This window comes from Coffea arabica, chromosome 2c (assembly GCF_036785885.1).
Source record: "Coffea arabica cultivar ET-39 chromosome 2c, Coffea Arabica ET-39 HiFi, whole genome shotgun sequence".
NCBI lineage: Eukaryota > Viridiplantae > Streptophyta > Magnoliopsida > Gentianales > Rubiaceae > Coffea > Coffea arabica.
In genome coordinates, this window is record NC_092312.1 from 74,147,395 (window position 1) to 74,166,696 (window position 19,302).

Genomic DNA, 19,302 nt, shown 5'->3' on the forward strand with positions numbered 1-19,302 from the left:
GTTTCAAAAAAAAGTAATGTATAATAAAAAATTAAAAAATATAGTAGAAAATTTATAAAAATCTCATTTTTTTGTGTATTTTAATTTTTTGAGTATGTTATTTTTATGTATTATTTAGTTAATAGATATTGAATTTTAAAAAAATAAAAAAAAAATAAAACACGATTATGTTTTGATAGTAGTACTACTTTGACGGTCGCCACTTACTGGAGCACTTTTGATCATACTAATAGGCTTTTCAAAGACTGAAAAGAAAAGAAACGTTGTAGGAGTGGACGAGTAGAAGTTGATGAGCAGAACTCAAATCAAAATGGAGGAGTTCCTCCTCGTAGAAAGGAAACTGCTTCGCAATTTCCTAATCCAAATCTGATCCGATCTGCCCATCCAACTTCACCATCTACCCATCTACCCATGGCGTGTAGTGCTTGCTGCTAGTATTACTGTATCTGCTGCCTCTCCAACTCTTTTAGTCCTCTGCTACTTCAACTATGGCCGGCGGTGGAAGCGAGGCCCCGCCGCCGGTTGACGGCGGAGAATTCCTTCTCCAACTCCTTCAAAAGCCCTCTTACCACCACCACCAGCTTCAGCATGCCCCTTCCCCACAGCCACAACCACAACTCCCCCCGCCGCCGCCTGCCCAGATTCTTCCTCACGACCCCGCTGTTGCCGCTGTCGGCCGCACCCTCCCCTTCCAACAGCTCTTTAATGGTCCAGTGCCGCCATGGCCTCATCCCCACCACCAGTCTCCACCGCCCTTTGTCCCCCACAGCTACTTCCTCCAAAACCCTAATAGACCCAACCCTGGCCCAAACCCGAACCCGAATTCGAATTTCTCCTCGGCATCTCCGCCGGGCTTCAATCAGGGCAACTTTCAGCAACACAACGTTCAGTTTAACCTCAGCGCAATGGGGAACGATATTAGAAAATTAGGTAACTTGGGAAATCCTTCCAACCCCAGCTCAGCTTATTCTCAGGACCCAAAAGATATCATTTTTGGGTCTTTGAGGGGTAATGACGTGTTACTGAATGGGAATTTTGGCGAAAACTTGCTAGTATCCCAGCAGGAAAAGAGCAAGTTGGGGGTTTCACTACTGGAGGGGAACGTTGGCAGATTGAATGGTTTTGAAGTTGAATTCCTGGGAAATTCAGTTGACCAGCGAGTTCATTCTAGTGGTTTGAGGGGTTATGGGAATTTCAGAGGTGATACCAGTAGTAGAGGGACTGGGTATTGGGGTTCACAAGGGCCTGATCGGAATGATCATAGAGCAGCAGTACCGTCAGGTTTTATTGGCCAGCAGATGAGTGGGAAGGAGTTCGACAATAGGAAGAAGGGTTTTGAGCATGGTGGGCAGAAGGTTGGGAGTAACTTCGGAGAGTCCAGGTTTCTCAGTGGTAAGAATGAGAAGGAGAGGAGATTTTTGTCAAGGAAAGCGGGAAATGATGGTGATTGTTTGGATGATAGAGGGTTGAGTGTTCAGCTTGATTGCCCTGGTTCTCCTCCAGGAAGTACATTGCAGTCAGTTTCAGCTTCTGATGTTGAGGACCCTATGAGGACATTTCACGAGGAGGATAGTAAGGGTGGGAAAGTATTTGGTAATGGGAGGAGGAAGAATAGCAAAGAAGATGGTCATAATGGACATGAGGATTTTGATGATTTGGAGGAACAGCTTGTGGATTCTCTGGGCCTTGAAGACGAATCAGATAAGAAAAGTGATAAAAAGAAACGTCACGGTTCTTCTCGCGATAAGGTAATTATGTAATACATATTTCACCATTTTCCTTCTTTAAGTAAGTTGCAATGGATTTGTTCTGGATTTGTTATCTCTAGCATGTACGATTGGCACCTGCTGGTGACAAGCAAGAAAAGGATACTCCTATTTGAAGGAAGATATTGAGTAATTATCCCTGCTATTGGTTGCATCATTAATGTTGAACCATTTGATTAAGTTTGCTTTAAAACAGTATCAACTCCAAGATTTGGAAATTGAGTACTTTATGTAGCACGAAGGTGGTGCAATTACTCGGTTGATCATGACCCTTTGGCTACAACATTGACGAACAAGTAGCTTGGAACTTTCTACGAATTTTCAGCCTAATTTAGAATGAAGTAATTTTTATAGATCTACGTGAGCAGACTATCGGTGCACAGGAAAGAAGTTAAAAACTGGTAATAAATGCTAAAAAGGAGAATGTGAAATATGATGGACGACGACTCTTATGCTCTGTGGTCTTGGGGAAGATGTGACTTTCGCTTATATTGACCCCACAAACATAAAATCATGCTGCAAATTTATATTTGCTAGGGATTTCACTGTTAAACTTCTACATCCCCTGACATCTAGCAACATACATGACTGCTCATGATATCTTAGTTATTTACAAGTGTTAGTTGAATATGGGTTCAAGTCTTCAGTCTCACAAGTCCCGGTCACAATGCAGTTACCTCAATAAAAGACTTCCACATGGGATGCGCTATCCATGTCAGAATCTTTCCTATTTCACAATTGCGATAGGCTAAAACTTATAAGGCTCGGCCCTTAATATTTAAGAAAATTAGAAAACTCTAATGCAAAGGATGGATTTTCTTCTGTCTTCTCTCCACCAAGTGCGCAAAAAAATGTGCTTATTTTTCTCGTTCTTTACCATGGATGACCAAAGAACTAGAGAAAGAGCAAAATCCATGGGCATTTTTATTCTTCTGAAAAAATCTCCTAGTGACCAAAGGAAGAGAAGAAATAGGGAAAACCGATGGAATTCATTTAAATATTTTTTACGTGAGTTTTTTTTTTTAAGAAAATCAAATATTTTTTCTTGTTTCTTCTTTTGTAGCGACTGAAAGAAATTTGACAATCTTTGGGATTTAGTTTATAAGCTAACAAATTTAGTGATTCAAGGATAATCTTTCGCGCTTTGCATATTTCGCGCTTTCGCGCTTTCATTCCATGTGGTGTTTGGAGGGTTTAGTGTTCCTCGCCTCTAATTTTTTCAATATAGGATGTGGAAATGGTATGCGGATAGAGGATCCAACTTGGAAGTCTTTTATTGAGGTGACTGCATTGCGACCAAGACTTGTGCATCTGAGGATATGAAACCAATTGAATGTGGAGTTGGAAATTTACTCATATATTAGTGCTTATGTTGCCTAAGGTCATAAGATGTAACTTAAGCACGGTTCTTGATATTATATTGGACACACGTATCTTAGCCAATTTAAACTTACATTCCTCAATAAGGTTAGGAATCACCACACGTGGGCCAAATATGGGTCGAAAAGTCACATTCTATCAATGACTATTAGACACGACAAGGCTGGCATTGTGTTAAAATTTCTAGCATATGTATTTGAGAAGTAAATTTCCATCTATCATGAAGCAAAGGCTGACATTGAAAAACTGTTGCTCCGTGAGAAGCATTCACTGACTACATAATGTAAGGTGGATTGAGTCCTGGAATACATTTTCTCGCAAACTAAACGAGTGAAGTGATCTGACAGGTGTTTACTTGTAGAGAGGCTCAGGAATATGCTAGATCAAGAGAGATTTGTACCTGATTCCTTCTGGACGTTGATAAATTTCTGATTTACATCTTAGTATCTACAATATGATGCCTGTTCATTAGGGTGCTGAGTTTTTATAGACTAAACCGAGGACATGAACTATTTGTTTGAAGTAAAATATTCTTATGCTATTTATTGAGCAAGATCTGTGCTCCTTTCCAAAAACATGGTACAGAATGTAGTAGGCTGTCAATTGTATTTGGTGATTGACTTGCGCTTGGAACAATCATTCTTGCATCATGAGTTAATGCTTCATTACAATCGCTTGTAGTCTGTGCTCAGCAATTTATCTCTGAAGTATAAGTTGTATAAGTAAAAACTAAAGCTCTTCCTCATCCCATCATCAAGATTTGGTACCTTTTTCCATTTGGTGTCCCGATATGATTTGCAATTTGTTCTTTTTAGGAATCTGAAAGAAAGCAAAATCTGGAAGACTGTTGAAAATTAAATGCAGAAACAACTATTAGTAACTGTCACCCCTGTTTTCTGCCTATCATTCTTAGATGCTGCATTTAATAAGAGATTTCTTAGTGACAGTTCTCGTGATTTGCCCCATGGAACTGTCCAAAAGTAGTGCCTCTGCTGGCAAAGTTCATGAAAGGAGAAAAAATAAATATCATTGGCACGTTGTGGAGTTGATGCTTGAAGTTAACAGTTGGAAACTAATCTTTTCCTATTGACATTGTACTTCTGTGTGTGCACATGATTGGCTTAATTTTTAGTATTTCTTTCCCTTTCCCTGTGAATAATGATGCACATGTTCCATGTTCAGGATTACAGATCTGATAAGAGAGGAAAGTGGCCTCTAGGCCGGAGGATGAGGAAGATGAGAAGTGAGGTCGCATGTCGTGTTGACATAGATGGGCTGAATGCTCCTTTCCTTGCGATTTATGAGTCCTTGATACCAGCAGAGGAGGAGAAGGCAAAGCAAAAGCAGTTGTTGACATTATTAGAGAATATTGTCAGTAAAGAATGGCCTGAAGCTCGCTTGGATCTTTATGGATCTTGTGCCAACTCTTTTGGGTTTTCAAAAAGTGACATTGATGTTTGTCTTAGAATTGCTGATGCTAATGTTAAGAAGTCTCAGGTTTTGTTAAAGTTGGCTGACTTGTTGCAGTCAGCCAATCTCCAGAATGTGCAGGTCTGATAGACGTTTTCATGTCTATATTACAAATTGAATTACAGAAGATATGAATTAAGTATATACTTAGATGTCATAATCCGTAGGTATGCTTGAAATATTAATGTGTACTGACCCTTTATAAGACGAGGACATATGTACCTGGGTGCTGTATTACATCTGGTTTTTCTGTGCTGCCAATTCTTCACTCTCTCTGGTGAGCACAGACATTAGCATGCATTTTGATTTGGAATTTTATTTGTCTTTTTCTGCAGGCACTAACTCGTGCCAGGGTGCCAATAGTCAAGCTTATGGATCCAGCAACTGGTATCTCTTGTGACATATGTATAAACAATGTATTGGCTGTTGTTAATACAAAACTGCTTCAGGATTATGCACACATAGATGTGAGACTGCGCCAATTAGCCTTTATTGTGAAACACTGGGCCAAGACAAGAGGAGTAAATGAACCTTATCAAGGCACGCTGTCCAGCTATGCGTGAGTTAGCAAAAACTTTTTCCTGAAAGTGTTGTTTAAACCTTTCTCTTTCATGCAAGATCAATTTATTCCAATGTTCGATTCCAGGTATGTCTTAATGTGCATTCATTTCTTACAACAGCGGAGGTCTGCCATTCTTCCTTGCTTACAGGTGTGTTTTGCAAATCCTTGTGAGTATTAGTTTTGCAGTTATCTATTCATCCTGTGATGCGATGGGTTAAGTGTTAAATTTTTGTGATAGAAAGTATTTTCTTCATTTTCTTAGGTTTATGTTCTATGTAGCTCCAAAAGCGGGAAAAAAGGGTAATGACCCTGGGGATGAGATAGATATCTTCCTTATAGCCCTCCCCCTCTCTCCCCAGGGATTTATCTCTTTCATCATTGGCCTAGAGAAAATTATCTCATCTTATGTGGATGATCTAGGGACAGAACTTTGGTCTACTCTTGTTTCCAAGTTCTTTCACAAACTATTATCCGAGTCTTTTGCATTTAGTTCTTGTTGTTGACCTTTTTGTTGGCCCCTTTCTTATTTTTTTTGTGAAGACATGAGTGAAGTACTATAATCTTTTCTTTGCTTTCAACTGGATGACTAAAGCTAGTAAATGTTGTTCTCATGATATTTTCCCTTCGTGAAACTCTAGCGCATAACATCTGGTTGGCTGGGTATTTTATCTATGATATTGGATATGATTTTTCAATATCATTTCTGGATGACCAGGGATGTCCTCTCTCTTACAATGCTTAAGAGGGCACTCGATTTGGGGTGTATTTACACCAAGAATTTTCCTAAAAGGGAAACATCTAATGGTTGTCCCATTCCTTTTTCCTTGTTTTGTTGGGTTGGGAAGGGGGGGGGGGGTCGGGGCAGGATTATTTGTAGCAATCTGCAGTTTGCTTGAAATTTCATATGCAAAACTGTACTTTGCTTTTTTGCTTTTTTAGGGGATGGAGACCACTTATTCTGTAACTGTAGACAATGTGGAGCTCAGAACAGGATTATTTGTAGCAATCTGCAGTTTGCTTGAAATTTTGTATGCAAACTTGTACTTTGTTTTTAATGCTTTTTTTGCTTTCTTAGGGGATGGAGGCCACTTATTCTGTAACTGTAGACAATGTGGAGTGTGCTTATTTTGATCAAGTGGAAAACCTCATTGGCTTTGGATCCCATAACCGGGAGGGTATTGCTAAGTTGGTTTGGGCATTCTTCAGTTATTGGGCCTATTGTCATGATTATGCAGATGATGTCATATCCATTCGTACTGGAACTGTTTTGAGGTAAGATGCACAAATTTCTTTAATTGAAGAGATTGGAGAGGTGCAAATTGAATCTGGTCTAAATATGTTTCTCCAAGTGTAATTTCTCCAATTTGTTAAAAGAATTTGGTTTCTTTATAGTGACTCTCTTGACTTAAGAAGCATCAACTTTATTATTAAAAAAAGGAAAAACCTTAAACATGAGACATGGGTATAGTGGTCCACTATCCCTATATACATGGGGATTTTTGTAAAAGACACGATCTGGTATAAATATTTTTAAATAGAATGTTCTCTAGTATCTATTTATTGTCTTTTAATTGTATATTTACACGTTCATCTAATAGCTTATTAATGGTAGAGCACGTATGCCAAGTGTCTGGTTGGGCACATTTAGTTTGACTTCTGATTTTAGGTATGTTCATGATCAAAGGAGGCTGCGTGCTGGATTATTGCACAGCCATCTTGGTGAGTGGTTATTAGCTTTAGATGTCCCTGAATCTGATGCTGTGTTTTTTTTTTTTTTTCACAGCAAGCGCACTAAAGACTGGACTAGGAGGATTGGAAATGACCGGCACTTGATATGCATAGAGGACCCTTTTGAGACATCTCATGATCTCGGTCGAGTGGTTGATAAGTTTAGCATCAATGTTTTGAGGGAGGAGTTTGAACGTGCTGCAGAAATCATGCAGTATGTCCCTAATCCTTGTGCGAAACTCTTTGAGCCCTATGTTCCTACTTGATTTCCCTGTTTTTGTTTTGAGAAAGATGTGGATGTAATTATTTTCAACTCATCCAGCTTGTAAATTCTCCTAGCCTATATTTTGGTTCCAGTTCATAATTGTATGTAGGGTTTTGGCCTGTCGTTAATCTCTCTTGTAAATGACGCTCATAAAGGACCTATTTTGCTTGTATTTTTATCCTGTTGCAGTTGAGCAGACCAGTGGAAATATGTATTGTGTTAACATCATATTCGAAAATCATTAATTTGTACATCAGGGTAGTCGAGTCGAGGGAGGAGAAGTAAATTTACATGGTAAAGTTGTCGATCATGTTTTTACAGACCTGACCATTAATGGTACATGTAAGATTTTCTCCACCCTTTCCCTTTGCTTGTATGGAAGGCAAGCCTGTCTTTGACCTAACTCTTGACTAAAAGGGAAAAGAAACCGAACCATTTCTATCCAAACTGCATGGGGTCATCGGGGAAGTAGGAAACGACTGAAAAAGGAAGCCTCCAATCCCATGTGTGCCGTCGAAAGTTCCAAATTGAAAGAATACTCGTATTTGTGTGTCTGAACGTTTAAGCTTAGGTAATGCTTTAGTCACATTAATTATTCGTACTTTCTAACCGGGTCACATTGAGCGTAAGGTCTCAAATTTTGCTATTTTAGGATTGTTTTTTTTTTTTGTCAATCGGCAACTTTACTTGCTCTTACTACCTCAATTCCTATTCTACCATATTTAAGGGAAGGTGTAATTGGATCAAGAGAAGTCAAAAGGGGGTGGTTCTTACTTCTGAATCAAAGGAGTGTATTACTGCACGTATGCATACTTTTTGGATTTAGAAAAAGCCACATAGCTATTTCATTGCAGGAATTGGAGTGGAAAAAAAAATTGATTTGTGACTTCCTTTTACTTTGTAGAACAACAGAGAAATGAATTCTTGACAAATTAACAGAACTGTCATTAAACATACTTTGTTGACAGAATTCATCAAGAAATCTTTTGAAAAGTTCTTGTTAAGATCTATATATTTAGAAAGATGGTGATGACGAGTATGAGAAAAAATCATAGTTGATGATTATGTCTTGGATCTTAGTTTCTTTAGAGCAATTGATTTATTTCAACACCAAGAAACTCTATCGACCGTTGATGAATTTATTTCTGCTGTGCTACAGTTCTTGCTATTCAGCTTAGCTGGTTCCTTGAACAGAAATGGCCAAATACCAATTTTTTCATTGAATTTTTTTTTTTTTTTTTATTGAGAGTGGCATCATATCTCGGACGAGCGACGGCTACAAGAAACATGGGAGTTTTGGAACAAATCTTTTACTTTTGCAAGAGCGATATGGCTCCTGTTCCAACGGATGGAGACAGTACTTTTGTGATGTCTTAGTTATGTAAAATCATTTCTCATCAATGTGTATACGATCATGCATATTAATAAATGAATATTTAGAAGCAAATGCACATTCACTGATCATTGACCAGCAAAACTTCAACCTTGCTTTCTTGTTGTCAATCGACAAATATGGTTTGACTAGATTTGAATGTGGCCGAATCGATCCTTCTTTGACTCTTCTATGTGGGTTTGATTTTGACGCACGCAGATCTTTTGCTAGAGATCTTATATTTGTTCGACGATGAAAAGAAATGTCTTTTATATCTTCCAAATTGATCTGAATTTTCTTGCGACCAACCCTCTTGACAAGTTTTGGAGAAGGATTTGGCGGATAAACATCTTCAATAGTAACAAACTTTCTGCAATGCCAAATTCGATAAAATGAAATGCTTTTTAACTTTTGCAATCACTCCCTTCGGCAACTTTCCATTTTCAAATTCCTTGAGTAGCACTTCATAAATGGCCCTCTTCATGACAGTACGTGAAACTTTTCTTTTTCAGTGAGTGATGTGAACCTTCTGATGCTGAAATGTCAATTCCAAGAGAGTTTAGCATATTCAAGAAATTAATTCAAGTCAATGAAAGTATCAACCAAAGTATTTTGTGATGAAGATAGATAGATAGATAGGAGCATCATTAGTCGAGATATTGCTAATAAAATCATCATCTTTTGGAAGATAATTCAAATCAATGAAAGTATTTTATTGGAAAGGTGAGAAAATATTTTCTAGTAAAACATTCAAATCAATGGCACTAATTTTAGATGAACTATCGATTTTTAATTGCTTTTTGAGCCTAATTATCTGTCATATTTATAGAGTCCAATGTAAAATTTGAAGATCATTATAGTGGTAAAAACTTGAGTGCACTATTGGCGGATGATTGAAAATGAAATGGAGCCAAAGCGGCTGAAATATTTTGATTGAAAGCTTGAAGTGATGACTAATTCTTCCTTGGCCTTCATTTGAGAATGAAATGGAGCACTAGACGATTGAAAATGTTTTGATTGAAAATTTAAAGTGACAATTGATTCTTCTTTCATTTCAACTTTTCATGAATTTAATGTAATCAACTTTTTATGAATTATTAATGTAAGGCTATGACTAACTTTCAATTAATGTAAGGGTACGTTAAAAAAGTAGGGTTCCAAATTTTTCTTCCAATAAAATTAAGTAATTTTATTAATCTGTGTAAAAAAAAAAAACTAGAACTCTCAAAGTAGGACGGAGAAAGTAATAAATGTTTATGATACATTGAAATTGGTGTCATGCATTCAATCCCCTCCATTCAGTCTCATAACTTCCCATCTACTACTTGCAACTCTTCTCTGTAGCATTATACGTCTGCGTGCACCAATAATAAGTGTTATGTGCCCGCATCATGCACGTCCATTTACCAAAGGCAAAGCAGCCACTCACTTAGCTTGTTTTTTTTTTTTTTTTTTTTCTTTTAAAACATAAGAAACGATGGGCTAGTCAAGATCAGAAAGACACTATTTGATGTCATTGACAATGAGTATGGGAAGACTTCCAACATATCTGATGCACCCCCATTATACTTTCGAGATAGCTATGAGATCTCTTCTCATGGAGCTAAGAGACGAGAAGACAACCAATCATTTAATGTTTTAGAGGTATGAAAATTAAAATTTTTTATTTTATTTCCTTATAAAATTATGATTGTTATTATGATGTTTAACTATTTTATTTTATTATCATATCTAATATATCTTTATTTGTAACTTATGTAGGAAATTGATCAATTTGATACTTTTGAATTTGCCTCTAATACATCAAAAAGTTAATTAAACTTATATTTAGATGAATCAAGAGTTAAACGATTATCAGAGATTAATGTTTATGATTGTTGAAAAATTTTGATTTTCAAATTTGAGTGAATTAGCAAGGGATATTCTATGTGTTCCAGTGTCAATAGTTGTCTCTGAATCTGTATTTAGACTTGGTGGTGGGATTTTAGATCAATTTCATAGTTCATTGTCATCACAGATTGTTAAATTTTGGTTTGCATCAAGGACTGGTTGTTTGAAGATAAAGGTGAAGGTACATAAAGTTTTTTCTTACATATTTTACTGTTCGAGTTTTGTCACTCATACATTTTCTTCATCCTTATAATGCAAAATATCTAAATATAAATTTGGAGGATATAATTCAAAACATCATGCCTCTAACTAGTTACAAAAATGAGGCTGATGCAACAATAATTGAGAATTCAAATTCTAATGTGGTCAATCTCCAATCCACGATGGTTGGTGAATAGTGAGTTCAGTTTCAAACTTGATTAAGTGTATTGCATAAAGATTTTGAACATGGTTTAACATCCATAATGTAATATTTGTTGCTCTCGTAGGTTAAGATCGTTCAATCAAACAGCGGAGTTGGAAAAAAAAAAAAAAAAAAAAGGAAGTGCAACATTGTTGATATCGGAAAATGAAATTGCAAACTTCTCATTTCTGCATCTCGTGCTTTTCTTGAAGCTAGTTAAACTGTCTGTTAATGAGTGAACTGCGATTTTGTCTTAATACATCTTTCTTGCTTGTCGCTTAAAGGCATAAGTTTGATTTGGATTGTAATATATTAACTTTAAACTTGTATTTGAGTGGCAACAATTTGTTTGGATTGTTCTGATTGAATTTATGTGAATTATGCTTGGGTACTTCGGTGAACTACAAATCTCCAAATTGTCATTTGGTTTCTATGAAATTGATATCATTATATTGGTTCGTGTTTAGGTTAGGTAGCATGACCTATTATATTTGAGTTGACAAGTACGTGTTAACAAGTTTTTGGATCAGCAGGTTATCTATTGTATTCGAGCGTCAACATGATATATCAATCCGACACCCCCTCCCGATTATATCAATCCAGCAGGTTATCTATCATATTCGAATGTCAACGTTATCCATCGTTCTCGACGCGGATTTGATTGCCACCCTTATTGAATTACACATGTCCAATTCTCGTTCAAAAGCGCCGTGGAATGGCTGTGAAGCGTGAACTCTTTCTCCCTAGTCCCACTTAGGGCTGCAAACGAGCCGAGTCTCGACTAAATTTTACCCAACTCGAGTTCAAACTCGACGAGCCGGCAAATTTCGAGCTCGAACTCGAAAAAAAATAAAAAATAATTATTTTATTTTTAAAAAAATAAATAAAATAATATTTTTTTAATAAATAATTTTTTTTTTCAACAGCTGAAACCAGACTTTTGTTGAATAATAAACCTAATCCCAGAACAGTACTCAAAAGCCGGCAACTCTTGAGCATGTCCCAGGGACTTATAACCCAACGAAACCCCAACCCCAACCCCGATGTGGGATAAGCTACCTAAGGAGGGGAACCTAAGCAGACTAAGCCGTATTTTGTTTAAACTGTCTACCCAAACTCCCTTTTATAAATAATAAAATATTAAAAATATATACGTAATTTTACTATGAAAATAAAAAATAAAAAATATATATATAATATTCGTAATTTTATTATTAAATATAAATAAATAAATAAATAAAAAATATATATATATATATATATATCCAAGCTCGGGAGCTGGCTTAATATTCTGAGCTCGAACTCGACTCAAGCTTGACACAAACCGCTCGATTCGTTTGCAGCGCTAGTCCCGCCCCTTCGTGGACATCTTTTCAATGGCAGGTAACGCGAGGTCCATATAGAGGCCCCTTCACGGGATGGGACCCTCTTTTCCAGTAGAGATGGTGCCAGATTAATGTTCGGAAAATGCCCCGTTAGTACCATTAGGCTGCTCTTCCTACTTTCAAGTTTCAATCCTCAACTCAAAAGGCTCATGGCTCAAATTCACACGAACCAAATTGAATTATCAGTAAATCTTCCCCAAGTCTTAGTCCTAGGTCCGCCAAGTATATTTCCCATATACGAGAAGCATTTTTCACTGAAATTCATGTTGCTTAAACCGTGGGAATCTCCTATTCCCTTGGAAGAGTTCCTCTCCATACATTCACAAAATACAACAGCAGTTCTTACTTCATCCGCCGTTGCGTACCTTAGTTCCGCCCTCCGCCTTCTACCGTCCGTCCGTCTCGTTGTTACCAGCAGCGTTGGCCTTGACCATATTGATCTTAAGGAGTGTCGCCGCCGCGGTATTTCGGTGGCCTACGCCCCTTCTGTCCTCTCCGCCGATGTAGCCGACTTGGCAGTTGGGCTGTGGGTTGACGTGTCGAGGAAAATCAGTGCTGCTAATTGCTTTCTAAAAACTGGGCTTTGGCCTGTTAAAGGAGATTATCCTCTTGCAACCAAGGTCCTTGTTTGTTACCATCTTTCTCCACCCTTTAATTTTCAACATCCTTTTTAAAAGGGCAAATTATGCTTTACCCCTGTAGTTTAGTTTTTTTTACACAATCCCCTATAGTTTCGTTGGGGTTTTGTTTTGTTTTGTTTTGTTTTATTGCTTGGTTGTGTATTTTCTATTTGGCGGCCCAAGTTGTAAGAATTACTTTTGCAAGTGGTAAATGTGAAGTCTCTGCTTTGATTTTTCTTTTCTGAACAAGAGGTCCTCCTCCCAATGTTGGCTGTCCAGCGCTGGACCCCAAATTTATGTGCTAACAGCTGACACTAGCTTATGCCTGATCATGTGAAAACTGTAGCCTTCCAACTTGAATGAACGGCTAGGAATTTAGGCCATACAAGTAATCATCGGAGAGTGGCTAAGGAGATGCAAACTAGAGCAATGCATCTTGAATCCTCCACTTCCGAGTTTTTTTGTGACCTTAGCCTTTGATATCCTAAATTTCGTCGGGAAGACAGCTCGAACTGCATTTGTGAATTCCTGGCAGGATGTATTTATACACAATCTTTTTCCTGTAAATTACCAATTTAAGCTGAAATGAGATGTGTAAATCCACTATGTTTGATACCGTAAACAAAAATGACTACGGATACTGGGCAGGTTCACTGATTGTAGGGTGCATATCAAAATGACATCTGAAAATTCCTATAGGGTGCATCATATGAGAGAGCCAGCGCTACCTATAGGCATCTGAAAATTCCATTGTCGTGTGATTTACCTTTTCAAGTCAATGTCAATGACTACAAAATTGTGATTGCAGCTGGGAGGCAAGCGAGTTGGGATAATTGGACTGGGTAGGATTGGCCAGGAAGTTGCGAAGAGGCTTGAGGCCTTTGGCTGCAAAATCTCATACCAATCCAGGGAGAAGAAGCCTTCTGCTTCATACCCTTTTTATACTGATGTCTGTGAACTAGCATCCAACTCCGACGCTCTTATTATTTTGTTGTGCATTGAATGACCAAACCTATCACCTGATCAACGGGGAAGTTCTCCAGGCACTAGGTAGGCAAGGAGTAATTATTAATGCTGCTCGTGGAGCCATCATAGATGAGAAGGCATTGGTGCAGTTCTTGCAGGAAGGAAAAATTGCAGGAGCAGGGTTGGATGTTTTTGAACATGAACCTAATGTTCCTGAAGAGCTGCTTGAATTGGATAATGTTGTGTTTTCACCACATTCTGCGGCCTTCACAGAGGAATCTTCTAAGGATTTGTACGATCTCGTGGTCGGGAATTTGGAAGCTTTCTTCTCAAAAAAACCATTACTTTCTCCTGTACAATTCGATGATTTCATGCGTTGATTGCACTGTAATTTGACAATAATATCTCGTCCTTCAATCTTGTGGATGAATTACTGGCTTCTTCAGCTCCACAGGGTATTAGGAAAGCTATGTCATCTCATATGATTTAACTCTGAAATGAACATCTTCTTTCTGATGCAAATAAGCAAGTTGCAAAGCAAAGAGACAGATGATTCTCTGTTTCCTGAATGTTGTCTTTGGAGGTTGATACACTAAATAAGATTTTCTTCTGCAATATTTTCCGGGTAACATTCTAATTTCAATTGACTATGCTGCACACTTGTTCATAGCAGATGTTTTTAGTGTAGAATTTGGAAGTTACGGTCAGTTGTGTGGATGAAAAAGAGTCCATCTGGTCATGGGTAGGGTTTTGTAGGATTTGTATATTCAGACCAAACAAGAAAAAAAAACACAGGCCCTCAATTGAGCTAGCCTGCAGAGCCCAACAAGACTTCAGAAGTTTTATTAACCGTTTAAAGCTGCCATTAGTTCTCGTTTGGTTGGGCTTTATTGTCCGTCAATTATTTGTTACGGAACCCAATTTTGCCGTCTTTTTCAATGCAACGGGGAATTATTTTCCAGCCACAACTATTGAAATATCTACTATTAACAAACTATAGATGGGATTAAAAGTGATTAATGAAAATTCGTGCACCAATCCCCATGACCAATTAGCTCAATTAGTTTGATAAATATTTCATTAATGTTTGAGAAGGAAGGCTTCATATTGCACAACTTTAATCTCATTACTTTACCTCTTGACGTTGCTAAAATGTTTCACCTGTAACAAATTATTAGGTCCCATTGCGTTCTACATCATGGCGTACAATGTCAATTAGTAGAGTCATCAAGTGGTAAGTAAAATTATCAATATATGAAATGCTTTAATTATTACTTTCTCTTGCAATTATATATTTTTCTTAATTAGCTTTATTTTTTTTAAAAAAATTAACACTCTAATTACATCTTAACAAATTCCCATTTAAACACTCATTAGACAGACCCTTTCACTTAATTTTTAATCTCGTTATTTTGCTTATGGACACTGCTAAAGCCTATGATCAATAGGCCTCGAGTTCTAAATGATGGTGTGCAATTTAACTTGGTCGAGTCATCAAAAGATAGGTGGAGTTCCGCAGTTGATTTTCTTTAAAAAAATATATAAAAATAAATAAATAAATAAATAAGATGACAGTGCTCTCAAGAGAGAGGCGAAATCCCACCATTGACCTCTTAAAAATGACAGGGAAGCTTTTAATGTTCACATCACAAAGATAAGAAGCTTATAGTAGCACAAAATTTTATTACCTAGTAAAATATAAGGTTGTACTCATATACACTGTAGCATGATGTTAAATTGTCAATGACCTCGACTTTTTTTTTTCTTTTTTTTTCTTTTTAGTGTAAGCGGAAGGACTCGAATCCGAGACCTCTTGCATACACTCCCTCCCCCTACCACCCAACTCAACCCTCCCCTGTCAATGACCTCGACTATGACACCCTTAACATTATATAATCAAGTTAGAAGACTTAATCCATTGAGTCAAAAACATTGTAGGTATCTCAGACGTGATTCTACTAAAATACCAATATATGTTCGCATCAGGTGTTATCTTCCTGTTATCAACAACAGGAACGTTGTTGTTGAACATTAATTGCAGGTTTACCATTGAATTCAGTTGTCCATTCAATTATTCAGTCACATTTTGTTCTCTCCCTCTTTATAGATTAATCTTAGGCAGTCTCAGTCAAGACAACGTGGGTTTGCCTAGCCCTGCTAATAGATGAGGTAATGATCATGTATAGATTAGAGCTTATCGCTTTTATTAGTGGTTAGATCATGTTTTTTTTTTACCTGCTAAATTAAACTAGTTAACAGTGAGAATTTTGGATAAAGGAAAGCGAGATACAAGCTATATGGAATCTCTTTGGCTGTTTGTCGAAAAGTTTCAAGCATAAGCCTCACACATTAGATTCAGAAAGATCGTACGGACAAACAAACAAATGAAAAATAAGGTCACCTCACAAAAATGTGCAGTTACAACTTTCAAAATGCTTACGAGACTGCTATTTCAAGCTTCCAAAACTTGTTCAATCAACTCAGTGCTGCCTGCTATTTCACTTGTCCGGATTTTTCTTGATATACAAAATCTGTCTCGTAGCTTGTTTTTCTACATGCCAAATTCAGCGGATTTCAACTACAATTGATCTTTGCAATCTCAGGTGTCGTTGTCGATTTGTGAAGTTCCAGAATCATCAAAAGCTGAGGGATGCTTGCTTGATCGCATTCATGGTTTTTCTTCTTCCTCAATCCATCCAGCTGAAAAGATAGCCATGCATCACTAGAAGAAAGTGGCGAAAAAATTCCATGTCCACTCGAATTGACTTAAGCAGCAAAGGAAGTTCAGCTAGGTAACTTATAATGCTAATTGATCTTCAAAACCCTCAATCCAGAAAAGATAGCACAATTTGATTACAAAAGCACCTCTAGCTCCATGGGAAAATGTTGGGCTTTTCAAGTTGGGATATCAATCATCTCTCATTAGAGCTTATACATTCAAAGCATTTAGTCACCCTGAGGATGAATGCATGATCCCAAAAACTTTGAAAAAAAAAAAAGAAGAAGAAGAAGTCAATTTTCACTTGATTACTTGAGCTAGCTTTTAGTTTATATTGATCAACTAGCTGAAGATGGATTGTTGCAACCTACTTTTGAACATGAAAACAAAGAAAATGACTAGTCTACTAATCTTCCAATTCCACGGCTGACTCAGTGACACCATCCTCAAAAACTAATTTGTTTCATCGGAGAATCTTTGTACAAGGAAACAAAAGGAGATTTTGACATTTTGTCTCTACCTTGGCTGGTCAAACCAAAACTTCAATTTCAGAGCATCACTGGGTAAAAATATAAAACATTTCCTTCCTGTGAGGCTTGTTCTCCGTCGGACGCCAATGCCATCAATACGTTTGTTTGAAATTTCAAGTAAGAAATTTCTTTCTCTCTTCTGTTTTTCACGGCAAAGTTACCCATGCATACAGATGATATACAGGGAGGGATGACTGTTGTTGCTGTTAGGTTTTAAATTCAAAGCACTCCCAAAAAAAAAAAAAAAAAAAAAAAAGAAGAAGATAATCCAGTACTGTAACACAAGAATTCAGGTTAGAAGAAAAATGTCTGGTTTAATTCAATTGAACCTCAATTATGGGAGTTCTATGTAGCCTATCCCAAATTAATCTACCTGAAACAATAGTAGTATGAATAAGCAAGAAAGGCAAGTAACTTTTCTATGTACATGACAAATGAACTGAGACACAGGGACAAGAAAATGCTCGAAACTGTTGCAAGACTGTCGTCTACCGTGTTTCGTATCAATAAAATCCCTTTATTTTCCATTCACTTTTTTAAAGATCACTTTTTGTTAATGCCATTTCTACCTGGAGAGCACACTCAAAACAGGCAAACTGCCCCCAACAGCTCTAATAAATCTCATGCAACCTTGTACTGGTAATGGTTCCATAAATGACGGCAACGATTTGTTTGTTGACTTGCACCATTTTAGGTTGTACTTGACCCATTATAGCCTGGGGGATCTTCTTCATCCTCCCAAAATATATGCAATCATGTTTCAAGGATCCCACCACATGTGCACGATGTTTAGCTACTTTTGTTTCTTTCAAGTACATTGAAAAAGAAGAAGAAGCTAATAATTAGGTTTTCCAAATTGCCTAATGCTTGCATAAACATATAGCGACATTAGTGATATTTCTAACTTGTGCAGTAATTGCCCCCTGGACACTTTTCTCCCAATACCCTTCATTTTGAATCGGGGATCATTTCAGAAACCTCCCCTGAGGTTTTTGATAGTTTCACTTGGTGCTCTCAAATTTCGAAAAATCTCATTTGGCTCTCATATTTTAAACTTTTTTGTAACATTTGAAACCCATTTCAAAATATAATATTAAAAACTCATATTTGGACAGAGAATATAATTTCATTCTGATTTTGCCCTTTTTTGGTGATTCCTTAATTATCATAATACACTAAATTTATCTCTTAATTTTTGTTAATTGATTGATATAGTTTTTGTAATGAAAATTTAAAAGTTAATAACAAGATCACTCTTTAATAGTTTTTGTATCTTTGGTTCGAACAAGAAATGTTAAATTACTTAAAATTCTGAATGATTTATAATACTCTTAAAAATAACTTGCAATAATTTACAACCATGATAATACCTTTTTGCACCAACTTAAAAATAATACAAACAATTATATATATAATTTTTAGCATGTTGTATCCTTTTATTTTTCAAGCCATCGATTTAGGAAAAAAAATAGAAAATTTAAAAATATGTAAAAGATTTATAAAACAAATTAACTCAAAACATTCAAAACTCCATCGTCAGATTCAGGGTTCAAATTTTGTACCTGACAGTTGGGGAAGGAAGGATGTAAGGATGGGGTGGGAGGGTTACAAAAAATCTCATACAATGATTGATCCATCTTATTTGGTATCCTTTTTTTTTTTTTTTTTTTCATTCCACATAACTGCATGACATTTTCTTAAATGTGGACAACTTAAGATTATGATGTAAATTCAAATATTCTAACATGGTGCGATGGGATTGGAGAATAACTTTGTCCATAAAAAAATTGTTCCAGGAATTGCTTTTCTTTTTCCTTCATTTATCGTCCAATTCAAGCCTTGATCTCCCTTTTGCATATCCCGCCCAAAGTTTCTTGTCAAAACGTTATCGGACTTAGTTGGCATTGAGATGCTTGCTGCACCCCCTCAGGATCTCAGTATTCGACCATGGCTGACAACTCAGGTATCAGGAAAAAGAAGGTGATATGATAGCTCCATAGCGGAAAGATACTTGTCAGGGAGGGCCATGAAGAAATTCCTGAAGAAAGGGTCCATATAGATGGAATAATTAGTTGCTTCAGGGTAACAGCCATAATAATTATGGTTTAAGATCAAGTTAGTGCTGCTGCAAAACTGGACATTACAACTCCAAGGGCCACCATGAAGATAATGTAATATCTCTGCCTAATAATTGGAAAACATAGCTCAACCGCAACCCAATACGTATATTTTTTCACACTTGCGCT

The 19,302-nt window shown here is 36.9% G+C and overlaps 1 protein-coding gene and 1 pseudogene across 1 annotated transcript; both read left to right on the forward strand.

The window, feature by feature from the left end:
* The first annotated feature begins 265 nt into the window (after positions 1-265).
* Positions 266-7,347, forward strand: LOC113727963 (UTP:RNA uridylyltransferase 1). Its single transcript, XM_027252391.2, has 6 exons — positions 266-1,748; positions 4,329-4,697; positions 4,952-5,175; positions 5,263-5,326; positions 6,254-6,450; positions 6,962-7,347. The coding sequence occupies exons 1-6, from the start codon at positions 489-491 to the stop codon at positions 7,170-7,172; spliced, it is 2,325 nt and encodes a 774-aa protein (XP_027108192.1). The 5' UTR covers positions 266-488; the 3' UTR covers positions 7,173-7,347.
* Positions 7,348-12,119: 4,772 nt separating this feature from the next.
* On the forward strand, positions 12,120-14,332 carry LOC113727964 (glyoxylate/hydroxypyruvate reductase HPR3-like; annotated as a pseudogene).
* Positions 14,333-19,302: the final 4,970 nt, after the last annotated feature.